The 13,954-nt window shown below is 35.7% G+C and overlaps 1 protein-coding gene across 1 annotated transcript in view; it reads right to left on the reverse strand.

Annotated features, from left to right (window-relative positions):
• LOC145984496 (uncharacterized) overlaps window positions 1–13,954 on the reverse strand; it is a 97,327-nt gene that overhangs the window by 38,710 nt on the left and 44,663 nt on the right. Inside the window, exon 6 of the mRNA XM_083118153.1 lies at window positions 1,828–1,937. Coding sequence (XP_082974279.1) covers window positions 1,828–1,937 — 110 coding nt within the window. The remainder of the gene's footprint in view (window positions 1–1,827; window positions 1,938–13,954) is intronic.

Raw genomic sequence — 13,954 nt, forward strand, 5'->3', positions numbered from 1 at the left:
TCTGTACTGAAACCATTTTATAAATAATAATAAAATTATTCACAATTTATTTTAATGAAATAATTGTGCATGTGAATTATACAGATGCACAAGCACACACAACATCATTATGAACATTCCTTAATATTTTGAGAACTTATGATGAACACAATAACAAACCATCTTGAAGAGTAACAGAGCCATTCTCCTCAGAAAAAAACAAAACGAAACACTACTTTAACCTTCGAGCGGGCGCACTTGCGCAAAATTTATGCCAAAAGTAATTTTCTTTAATTTTCTTGTGTTTCCTTTGAATTCGTCGACCTATGCTTTTTATGTATTCCTCAAAGAGGTATTTTGTGTTGCATATTAGCAGTCATTGTTACGTATCCGTATGTTATACTCTGTCAATTGTTGTTTATTTCAGATCAGTACACAGTGTCGTAAAGTTTGCGCTTCGCGCCTGCTCCTGTTCTGTAATTTTTTCGTGCGGTCATTGTTGAAAATATGTCGACAAAACGTAAGAGGGAAATTCAGCATATCCTTCAAGTTTCTTCTGATGAAGAGGGATCATATGAATTGGACAGTGATAGTGAATTAAGTGACGAATATATAGAAGTCAATCAATATGACAGTGAATCATTTAGTATCATTCATTATGAGCAAGGATTTTTATAATATAAACGTAATTTTTTTTTGGTCTACATTTATTTATATCATATCTGAGGTTAATATAAATGAAACATGTTGAAATACAAGTTAGCATGCTCAAAAAAAAATACATGTAACATTTAGGTTTTCAGCAGGAATATCTGTCGTAAAAAGTACGACAGGCGCCTGCTGATGAAAAGCGTGGTGCACTATAAATATGTAATAAGTTACGTGCTATATTTTTTATTTGTTTCAACATTCTAACTTGTATTTAAATATGTTTCATTTATATTAACCTCAGGTATGATATAAATAAATGTAGACCCAAAAAAATTTACGTTTATATTATAAAAATCCTTGCTCATAATGAATGATACTAAATGACGTAAAAAATGCATCACGTGCCCGCTGGTGACACGATTATGAAAGCGCCCGCTAGTAGGTTAAATGCATTTTATACACAGGGTGGTGCAGATTGTTATCTACCAATGAGTTGGCAACCCTGCCAGAATGCAAGTGCACATGTGTGGCATATCTGCACCATGGAGAGTTGGGAGTCAGGTAATTAGTGTACCATAGAGCATTGACTGGTGCAGACTTGGATTGTGGCAGTGGAAGCCTTCATCCAAACAGGCACCGAGCACTGCAGTAGAACAATGAAGATTTTGATGCACCTGTTCCACAGACACACAGCCTTCAAAGGTAGGTTAGACAGAGGAGAGCCAAGGAGCCAAGGGTAATGTTGTGAACCACCAGCCACTGTGAAATATGCACTATTCCAAAGGACATGTTGAGATGTGCGTCATGCAAGCCTTCCAACATTGACTTGAACAGTGCATCGAAGCAGAAGGAGAACATTTAGAGAACGTTACTTTCAAGGTATACAGATGTCTGCATTGTGTATATTTTTATATCATAACCATATAGAGTTACTACAAGCACTCACGATCTTGCCATTGTAATTTGAAACTGGTAGATACAATATGCGCCATCCTGTACATATTGACAAAATTTTATAAGCACCTATCCAAAGTATTTATTTTTGACCAGAAGTGTATTTTATCAAATCAATAATACAAATTAATGCCAATTATTTTACTATTTTTAAAATCATAAGGTAAGGAGAGGGGGGTTTTCTTCAGAGAGAGAGAGAAAAAAAATAATGCCTTAAATAATCAAATTTACAAGAGTGTTTACTTGATAATTTTCACTGGAGACATGTCCTTCTGAAGTTCTGGATTCCAATGAATTACTCATCTTGACAGGGGATATTTGCTGTTCAGTTGCTGATGCTGGCTTCCTGGATTCTGATGGTAAAAGAAAAAAACAGCAAATATTCAATTAAGCTGTTCTTCTAAGATCTTACTATATTCAAATTAATAGTTATGAAACTGAAATAAAATTTTCGGTGTTCACTTTAAAGAATCAGATCTAAACTACATTTTATGCAACTGCTTAAAATGTAGTTAAAGCTGAGTTCCAACATAGTTCAGAACTCACATACACATGTATACATTTTAAAAGAACTGAACATATATATACAAGGTGCATTCAATGAATAACGGAAAAAGTAGTATAAAAAATCTAAAATACGACCGTGATTGTTATATGTTTGTTATTTTCTGAAGGCGTCTGTAAGCTATTCATAGCTGGGGCTGGCATGCCTACCTCATGCAAGGGATGCTGGGAAACAGTTGCACAAGACTGCAGCACCCTTACAGGAGTGTTTCAAGCTGGAGCAGCAAAGTGCTGCGACATAATTTTTTTAGTGAAGCCAACCGATAGAAATTATTTGCCACAGGACAGTTCAGTACAGTGACAACTGTATGAGTCGATCAAAAGTGTACAAGTCGGCTGAAAAGTTTGAACAGGGCATAAGCAGTGTTGATGATCTCCACATCTAGGTCGCTCTGTCACAACAGTCACGGAAAGCAACATTGCTCAAGTGGAGGACTTGATACGGGAGAACCGGAGTATTACTGTCAGTGAAATTGCTTCCCAGATGGAAATAAGTGTACAATCAGCCCACCAAAGCAGTGATGACACACTGAGATTCAGGAAAGTGTGTGCGAGGTGGGTTCCAAAACGTTTGACACTGCAAATGAAGGAGGGACATGTTGAAGTGTGCAGGGTGCTTTTGTGCCATTACGAAGCTGATGGTTCATCATCGTATTGTCACTGGAGATGAAAGTTGGGTTCATTTCTATGAACCAGAATGTAAGAGGACAACAATGGAATGGTGACATCCTTCGTCTCCCAGACAAAAGAAAGTGCATTCTCAATGGAGTATCAGAAAGATCACGTTAACTTTATTTTGGGGGCACAAGGTGCCAGTTCTTGAACATTACATTCCTAGAGGTCATAATGTAAACAGTGCCCTTATCAAGTGCTGGCGTAGGTGCATTAAACTAGGGGGGACTATGTTCAAACATAGTACTGTAGTTCTTTTGGTGTTTGTAATAAATGCTTGTTACAACATATTTCCAGTTGTATATTGAATGAGCCTGGTACATTTACAGATGGAATAAATTAACTTTATCCTTGTAATGTTGGACATATTTGATATTTCAACAGATACTAAAAAATAAGCAAATTCGAATATTATTAAATAGGCATTGGTAATACAAGTAGAAAGGAAACATTGCAAAAATCCACATTGTGGTTCCAATGGATCTTAGTTAAAAGTTGCAGAGAATAAGTCAGCTTATTACATGGGCAGTTGTATAAGGAGGGGGAGTCTCAGAGAAAGAAAGGAGGGTGAGGTAAGGCTTAGCTGGTTTGTTCGAAGTTTTTGAACCCTTCCTCCCAAAGGATCATAAAAAAGCATTTGCAAGTTAAATAACTGGGCATAAAATTTTTAACATTTTGAAATAGTATTCATAAAGAATTAGCAGCTTTTTTATTCTCTAGCTACAGCTCCACCAGGACAAGTGAGAAGGATTTATAAGGAATAACACTTCATAGGCAAATAAGCTTACCTACTCATGCATGTAGCCAGGGGGTAGCTAGGGGACTGAAACCCCTCGCCAAAATCCTACAAATATATATTTTAAATAGTGTGTAGTTGTAATTAATTTTACTTCCTTAGCAGGATTAAACATCTTGCCTAATAAGCTGTAATATACTGAGAAATTCATTATCATGGCTTCTACCCTCCCAATTTTTCACCTTTAGTTGATTGATTGATTTGGTGTTTTCAGTTCACTTTATGCACAGTAAGGCTAATCAGAACTGGACCTACAGTTTAAAGTGGAATCCGAACCACTATATGTGCCTCCACCGGGTATCAAACCTGGGACCCCTTGATTACAAGGTGATCCGGGAAGTCTTTTTTACCTTCAGATGGCAGCTGCTGACAAGTGTTGAGCCCTCCCCTGAAATAAAATCCTGGCTAGGGCCCTGTTCCTACTCTATTCTGTTGGTAGGATTTGTGAGTTAACTGGTGCTTGCATGTGTAACAAATAGATTCTGCTGCAGAAGCCATGATTCAATCAGCAAAGGTTTCTCACAGAGTGCAACTCAACAGTGCAGAAACAAGTCAACAGCATATCAGGTTGGCCACACTGTTGGTCATATTGTACACACATGGAGGGGTATAGGATCATCTGAGTATACAGAATCTACCATGCGTTCATTTCGATCTGCAGCCAAGAGAGCGGGAGAAGCGTGGTGGGCGGCGCTGACGGAGATGCCGACATTTGCGGCCTGTAATGCCCGCTTATTTTTATAGACATATTCAGACATTTATATAAATATTGCAAAACGATCACTAACCTGTGTTATAACATGCAAAGGTTCTTCTGTAATTAATCCAAGTTCTGCTCTTATATGCACAAATAAATACGCTTTAGAAACGATGTTAAGAGCCACAGATAATAAAACATTTTAATCATAGTTTTGACCAGTAACATCCTGCTTAAGTTTATATCCTTGAAAGAGTTTTGTACCGATAGGGATCGTTTGGAGGTTTTGAATGTGCAACACTGTATCAAGATTACGCTGTAGAAGAAACCGTTAAAAGTCAATAGTGTTTGTGAGCTTCCTTGCAATCCGAAATCTCCGAGCTCGAGTTTTTTGTTCCTTCGCGACTAGATGAAGACAGAGTTGTAAATATAGTGGCAAGCAATGTAAACCAAGAGCGTGTTAATTTCGTACTCTGCGCAAGAGTGTTATTCTTGTTTACTTGCAGTTACTTGTTTGTGTTATTGTAGTGTGTATGTGTGACGTGTCAGTGAGACGATTGGAATGCCAGCCGCAAGATTCACGTTAGAACAAAGATTTTTTATGTATGACACGTACCTACGTGAAAACAAACTCATGTCGAGACGTGTGTAGGTAATTTGTACAGAAATTCCCATGCGTTTCAACTCCACACAGAGATACGGTTAGACATCTTGTCCTTAAATTACGAGAAACTGTATCATTAAATTTTAAAACACCTAAGCAAAAACGACGGATTCTAACCGAAGCAAAACTCGATGATATTGGTGAAGCGTTAGAACGTTCTCCAAACAAACCTCTACGCCGTGTTTCACAAGAGGTGGGCGTGTCAAAATCATCGGCACATACAGTCACTAAGCTACTAAAATTAAAACCATATTCTTATAACACAGGTTAGTGCTCGTTTTGCAATATTTATATAAATGTCTGCATATGTCCATAAAAATAAGCGGGCATTTCAGGCCGCAAATGTCGGCATCTCCGTCAGTGCCGCCCGCCACGCTTCTCCCGATCTCTCGGCTGCAGATCGAAATGGACACACGGTAGATCTTCAATGTCCATTACAATTATTTTAATCTATGACTGTCTATCAAAGTGTGTGATTAACCTCCATAATGCAAGGTACTTTCATGGAATAGGGGTTTCATTTAATAAACATTCAGAATAAGACCTAGCACTAATCAGCTAGATTTTTATATTGCACAACATAATGAAATAATGGATACATTTATCATGTGCACCCCACAAAGATTCACATTTTAATTTCAAATGAAAATTGTCCATATTCACACTGTGGTGTTTGGGGAATGAGTTGTTGAACGAAAATTGGATGTTTGTGTACAGGAATAGTCAAGGATTATGTGGACATTTAGTATCCAATCAGGGAGGACTTGACATGGATCCCGGAAGAGAGAAAGGAAGGGAAGGAATGACACAGGTAATCCAACCCTACAATGAAGCAAGGAGGTAAGGAAATTTTACTTTGCTTTAATTTTGCAGTGTCGACATAAACTCTGAACATACATGAGACATCATTGTTAATTAGTGATCATTTAATGATAGCTATCATGGTAACAATATTTTCGAGAGACTTCAAAATATATGTGGTACGAAAGTTTATGCAATATGGCAGACTCTCATTCCATATGGAAAATAGCAGCTTAACCCTAGAACACTAGCATGTTTGCATATTACAGTATAACTAGAGCTATGTAAATGTTATGTACATTCAGCAAATGATTTTCTACACAACCTCTACATCATAAAAACAAAATGACGTTGCTTTTTTAACATTATTTTGTTTCTTTTCCTTATATTGGGGTTTTGTTCTTAATTTTGAAATGCATAAACATGGTTTTATTAAATGTAGAATATTTTAATAAATAATGTCTTGATTGAGAAGCTTGCACGTACAGAAAGAATGAAGGTGAAAAGTTCAAATAATGAAAACACAAACAAAAACAAATAATCACAACACTGTAAATAAGGAAAGAAGGTAGTATTGAAACACCATAGATGAAAATAGTGCATGTCTCTGAACTTTTTTTAAAAATGTATCAACAGTTGGAGAACGTAGTGTCTAAAATGTGGAGCCATAGAAATGCATTTTGTTCCTTGTAACGCAAATCTTGCACAGCATCATTTGAGTTCACATATTTTACATCTAATTTCCTCATTAGTATGTACAAGAACTTCATGCAATAGATCAGCACTAAAAAATAGTTTGAAACATTCCTCAGGTTGTTTAGGGTTTCGTGAGGCAGGGGTTGGTACAGGTCTAACTTGTACAAGATTGTTTGCTGCAGTCTTGTGCTGACTTGAGTTACTCTTAAGGCCGAATCACACATAACTATCCAGTTAGTTGGCACTAAACTGGACATCTGGCCAGAAGTGATGGCTGCCTGGCTGGCTGCTTGACTGGTTTTGAGGAATAAGCAATGTTCTAATTGCTACTGGCTTTCCTCGACTGGATTCTGTGGAACAGCCAATCAGAGCAAAGTTTGGCCATGTAAAGATAATCTGTGAGTTTGTAAAGGAGAGGTTTTTGTCTGTGGGTTCTGAGTCTTGAATGTTTTTGTTAGTTTCTTGATAAAGAAAAAAAAATAAAGAGATGACATACAGTGCATTCGTGTTCAGTTCATTAATATTTAGTAATTTATCCAAAGCGATGAGATGTGTACGTGACAAACATGATTTGCTGAAAATGAAAATCCTTATTATTACAAATGTAATGATTTACTTATTTTTCTTTGTGAATGAATCCTGCTAATATCATGCATGAATATGCATACCCAAGTTACTTTAAAAGCTTGATTGGTTTGCATTGATTGATTTTAATCGAGCCAATTTCTAGTCCATACTTCTCTTTTTTATTCTTTTATAAAAGCACAAAGCAGTAATTCTCTTACAACATTCTTCAAATTGCTTGTCCATCATTACAGATTGTCTGCTCTGTGCAATGTCTTATGGGAATAAAAGTCTATCAACATGTACAGTAACATGTATCGGGTGAGGCGAAAACTAGCAAATGGGTAGCCAGTACTGCGCCAATTAGTGCATTCCTACTGTAAATCCAGTTCCGTGTGATTCAGGCTTTAGAGAAAACTTTTCTTTGCCTCTTAGAATATCAGCATCAGGTATGCCCAGAGGACCTGTCAGAGTTGTCTCTTCACCAGGTGTGACAGTTTGTAGAGGTATTTTCCTTTGTTTTGACAGACTTTCTATGCATAGAATCTTCTGAGGCCTGCCTCCTCTTCTGTCCTCTACCCCGTGACTTTGATGTATCTTCACAAATTTCTGCTTCTTGCATCTCTTCACACATTTCTTGCACTAAGTCAATTTCATAAGGTCTGGGTCATTGTCGCTATCATAACCACTGAAGTTCCTCAACTTCTAAAATATCTTCTTCACTCTCTTTCTCCAGCTCATCTTCTTCACAACTCACCAACAGTTCGTAAATTTTATCAGATGTCAGCAATCTCTAACACATTTTAGGTATGCGTATTACTAGTGGCATGCAATTTTTACGTGGACACACACGTTTTTATTACTAGAGGCACGTCAAAATTAAGTGGAAGATTTTTCTTGTTTTACTAGAGCTACGTAAAATTGATGTACAATGTAGAACATAAACAAAATCGACGATTAGCGCCTGCACCCTCCTTACCAGAGTGTTGACATACTACTGACAGACTGCTCGAGGCACTGCTAGGTGGAGGGGTGAGTAGGTGAGAGGTAGGGAAGGGAATTAAGTACAAACCACACATAAATTTTACATACAATAGTGCTCTAGAGTTAACGCTTTGTGTGTTCGTGAAACAATGACATTATTGCTTTCTAGTCTGAAAGGATTATACACTCTTGAAAAGATAAAATATTGACGAGAATCTTATAATCACCTTCAAAATATCAAAAGACTTGTGCATTTTGATCATGTTGTTTTGGTTGTAGAAAAGTTGGTTTTTAGCGAAGTCACGTGACTTGAGAAATAGAGCATCTGGTTAACATACAGCATAGTTAACCTTTTAAATGCCAAATTATGAACCAATTTAATTTTGAATTTATTTTATCTATATTTAGGGTTTTGAAGGATATATTTAGGCTATGCATATTTTAACAAAAATTATATTTGATATATGTTTTTTTTATGTTCGGAAACAGGAACATCGGCGTCATTCAGTATATGAACACTGAAATCCAAAATAATGCATCTTCTAAAAGTTATCTTCAACTAACACTACATATTACACCATACAATTGTTAAATCTTTATTTGTCATTATTTGCACAAAAGATGTAAAGAAAATGAAACATTTTAATAATTTCAAATAAACACATAAGAATAACTTTTCAAAATCAGTTGTGTTGCATTAGTATTATATCAGTGCTTGTGTCTATTGATTTTTATGGGTTCTGTCATTACTAAAATTAAAATAATATAAGGATACATCTGTATCATCATGTGGAAAATCACCAAGTCATAAAATACCTCCTTATTCAAGACTGTGGAACCTGGGAAAGTAGTGTTTATGCAATCTCCTTTTAAACTGTCTGCATGCCAGTCTGGCATTGCTCTTGCATGCTGCACACCTCCCTTGAGTTTCTGGGACCAGGAAGTGAGCATCACATTTTCTCTGCACAACAGGTATTGGAGCCTTAGGTCCTTGCCTGGATACTTATCTTGGTTTCACTTATCTTGTCACTTCCCTCCTGAACTCCAAATGTGATTTACTGTCCTGATGAACTTCTCTGTGAAGTAGCCATGAAGCTACAACTGCCATTTTTAGGGCATGCACAAATAAGTTTCACCATTACTTCTTGCTGTGTAACTGTGGACGGTAACTGCCAAGCATTCGGTCCAGCACGTCAACGTCACTCATCCTGGAGTTGTAACGGCTAATAATATGAGGTTGAGGGATCTCAATTTTCTTCTTCTCCGTCCTGGAGTAGTGTTTAGCTTCTCCAATCAGATGGACTATTAGATGATTTGAAGCCATAGTAACAATTGCGCTGTCATTCCATCTGCAGACTGTAATAAGGAACCATTCATTCGTCAATACTGAGCTGTTCATAAAAAAAACCAAACTGTTGAAAACTCTCATAAAGTTCTTCATAAATAGGGGACACTTTGCCAAATTTATCACCATCTTTCAATTTTGTATTATCCATTAAGTAGAAATATTTCTTCAGATCACTAAATCTATTTCATGGCATAACAGCTGGTACAATTGGTACAGCAAGATCCTCAGATGCAGCCCAATAGGAATCTTCTGTAGGAACTGTATGATAACCACTCCAAAGCAATATACCAAAAAATGTGCTATATATTGTCAATCAACATCAATACTCAACCCTTCTTGAAGCGCATATAGAGATATCATATTGGCCAAATGTTCCAAATATGTTTTGGACAATATTTTCCAAAAACATTCAATAGGATCTAAGGAGCAAAGTTCAGGAAACTTGTTAGCCAGTTTTTATTTCGGGGTGCGCATTATCTGTCTTTTGAATCCTGCAGTAGATTTCCAATTTACTTCATTTTTGACTTAGATACAGTTTTTCCTCTAAACTTATTTGCAGTTTTCTTCACTCTCCAAATGCTGGATGAGGGGAAGAATTTTCTGGCACTTTTTCAGTAGGAGAAGCACTTTTATTTTAAAGGTTAGTTTTATGTCTAAAATGAGAGTATGGTCTAAGACACATACTTATTTCACCACACACACATCTTTTGGAGTAACCTTATCAAAAATATTTTCATCAATGTGCTCCTCATTCGTTATGCGATCATTTTCATCTGGTGGGAGGTGACAAAGTTCAACTTCGTCTGCATACTCACTGTCTGTGACATCTCTCTGTCCAGAGACAACTGTTTCTTCAGTTTCTGTTAATAAATGAATAAATAGATCGTTAACAGATAACTTGATTTAAATAGTTAAGCCACACATAAAGGTTGATTAAAATACTTCAATTTGTTCCTTTGAATGAATATTAAACTTTTTAACATGTGTTTCCAATTGGGAACATTAGCAAGTAAAAGGTTAATGCATATATAAGCCTAACACACATAATTTAAAAGGTTTGAGTCAAGGAAATTTTACCTGTTGATTTACGTTTAAAGCGAAAAATATATTTGTAGTAGGAAATCGCATGACATGCGAGAGAATTGTATTGGCTTATATGTTTGCTTATTTTAACAAAGTGTAATTGTAGTGAAAGAGTTAGCCCAAATAATACTTTTGTTTATTCGTAGAGAAAATATAATGTGTTTTCATAAATGGACATTAACTATAAATTCCCTACCATTATTTTGCTTGAATTATAGTAACTGTTGTGTTCAATATTTGTGTTATTGAAGGAAAAATTGTTTATCAAATTAAATAAGTTTTGGTACGATTTTGTGCATTTGAAATTTCAAAATAAGGAAGATTCCTATAGATCGACTATAAACAAAAGAACCTACGACAAAAAGTCTCCATGTTCAGCTCCAGCCATAAGGAAGCATGCTCCACTCAGCCACTCCCATCCACATGGGAGTATGGTGCACAGGAGTCGTGGATCTGTGCAGGCGTTTCTGCTTGTGGTTCCACTATAGTATGTAGTGTTACAGTGGTAGATGTACTAATGGAAACTTTTGTTACACGAAGTATCAGTGTGCATATCGATCAAGGGACAATGTTGATAGTACATGGCATGTTAATTCATTGCACATTTTTCAAATCAGTTCAATAAAGTTGAAACTATTTTCATTTGAAACTTTACCAGAGCATGACATTGTATGGCTTCTCCCATAGAAATTGAGAAAAAAGGGGGGGGAGGATAAATTTTGATGATATTGAATTGGTTTTCTGGTCCAATTGCTCACTTTCTTTAAAATGCACTGAATTCTAGGCTGCATTGGATTATTGCTTTGCAAGTTTCCTTAGTACAGGGTGATAAAAAATAAATGACCAAATATAAATTATTGTAATTTCTTGTTTTCCAAATATTTCAAGGGGTTTAAGTTTCCATTCATTTACATAATTAAGTTCTGTGGGACACCAAAGGAAGTGTTCAGTGTCAATGAATGGCAGTTACTGGAAAATAAGACCCAGTTTGAAAATCTTGAACTTATTGTCATTAAATATATATTGTGAGTTTATATTTACTTTCTTAAAATTGTTATTGATTGTTCTTCCATTTATTTCCATGGATTGAGTATCATGAGCTCCTATTTGCAACATCTTGAGTTGCCATACAGTTGTTGCATGGAAATCACTCGGACTTTGAAAAGATCTTGAACTTGGGAAATTTTGGTGGTGTAGCTGGGGTTTTCATGTAACACAAAGGAGCAGGCTCCCTCGCCAGGGGTGGACCATAGTAATATTTTAGAAAATACCTCCTGATAAAGTAAGTGTGGGCCACAAGAGTAATTAGAACACTACAAGTCTCAAATTTATCTCATATTTGTAAAACTAATTATGCTGACCAATGCAGAAATTTATTTTATTTAAAAAAATAAACTAAACGTTTAAGAAGACCTTGCTAGAAGGTTGAAACATTACATTTAGTTTATTTTTTAAAATAAAATAAATTTCTGCCTTGGTCAGCATATTGAGTTATTCATATTATGGAAACAAGGCTTAATGATCTCATATTTGTGTTATAAATGACATAACTAGCACAATTATGCAGACAAAACAGCTAATAAGATTAACCTAGGCAAAAACAATGTTGTACCCAGGAAATGTTTAAAGGGAATAATGCAGAGTATTATATAGATGAAAAGATAATGACATAGATGCAGTGTACAGAAGCAAGAGGAGAGACAGAAAAATTGGATTCAAAAACTTGAAGGAAATACATAATACAAAGCATGAGGTAAGGAAAGTATGCATTAGTGAAGAATGTAAGGATAAGTTTCCAAATATGACAGTTTTCTGAAATGACAAACTAGGAAACCTAAGAGGGGAAAAATAAGATCTTAGACAGATGGATAGAATATTTCAGTAACCTACTTAGCAGAGTAACTTCTAACCAAGGTCTAGAACTTCGAGAGGAAGAAGAGGACACAAAATAAGAAAATTAGGAAGAATCAGGATAATCTCCAATTCTAGAATGGAGAGCTGCTACTAAATCTCTTAAGGATAACAAAGCTTTGGGAATGATAATATCACTGATGAAATACTTAAGGATGGAGGAAACTAGCTAACATATTACATACAAGAACTGCCATATGACATCTGAGAGCATGAATATTTTCTATTCTACCCCTTCTTTTTAGAATGACCCCTACACACTTGCAACATACCTTAAAACACTCTGTGAAGAAGATATTTTGGAGATGTTTCAGCCATGAAGGAATGGGACCCTCAGCACCTGTCAAGAGCATGACCTATACAATGAAATAATGGAAAGGAGAATTGTTCCTGAGCTGTATATTAACGTTTCAGAATGATGACAGAATTTTCCAAGCCATAATTTAAAAAAAGTCAAGAAATCATGAAATTTCTCGGTGATGACAATATATGTATCCTAAAGTGTCCAGGGAACTCTGCTGACATTAATCCTATGGAAAGGATGTGGGTTATTTGAAAAACGAGGCAAAAAACGTTTACTATTCCACAAAACTACCTATGATAGAGTCTATAACTGTGAGGATGAAATAGTGGTGAATGAATAACTTTTATTCCCAAATTATTAGAAAATCCATTACATTTCCTTCCAGTTTATAGTAGTCCATTATCACATGCAATTATACTAGGATATCTATACCTTTCAAAATGTTCTTGACATTTTATCATTTTTTCACTGCCAGTGGACTAAAATTCACAACTTTCTCAATATTGCGTGAATGAGAGAGCAGAAAAAAAACACTAAGTGTATTCTTTGTAATGGTTTTTCTGTTTGTTGGAGGATTATTATCGAATGAATAACTTTTATTCCAAAATTATTACAAAATTCATTATATTTCCTTCCAGTTTATAGTAGTCCATTATCACATGCAATTATACTAGGATATCCATACCTTTCAAAATATTCTTCAAGACATATTATCATTTCTTCACTGGCAGTAGACTAAAATTCACAACATCCTAAATATTGTGTGAATGAGAGAGCAGTAAAATAAATAATGATATTAATAAAAACTAATTGAATTCTTTGAAATGGTATTTTTGTTAAATACTTGATAATTTTGGCAATTAATAATGTCATATCAATATAAATTTGAAGTTATTGGTACATATATCTTGATAATTGCTTTAATTTCCACAAGCCTACATGATGAGCATGACAATTTTTCAACACTGTATTTTGCAATGTCAAATAATTAACCTGTTGCCCCATATACCACAAATTCCTTTTTCAAGCACCATTTCATAATTTCACAACACAAAAATGTGCAAGGCCCCTCAGGGGGCTTACTATTAGTAAGTATGTGGAGTGGCACCCACGAGACTCCGAGCTGGTTAACGGCTCCAAATGAGGAAGAAGATGGATTTTCATCTAAACAGCGGTGGAGATGGAAAACCCACAGCAGTAACACCTCTCTAAAAAAATTTGGTCCATCTGGCTCCAGGTGGTAGCACCACATAAGGCCATCTAGCCAGGATAACGGAGAAGACCAT

This window comes from Lepisma saccharinum, chromosome 2 (genome assembly GCF_977018435.1).
Source record: "Lepisma saccharinum chromosome 2, izLepSacc3.1, whole genome shotgun sequence".
NCBI lineage: Eukaryota > Metazoa > Arthropoda > Insecta > Zygentoma > Lepismatidae > Lepisma > Lepisma saccharinum.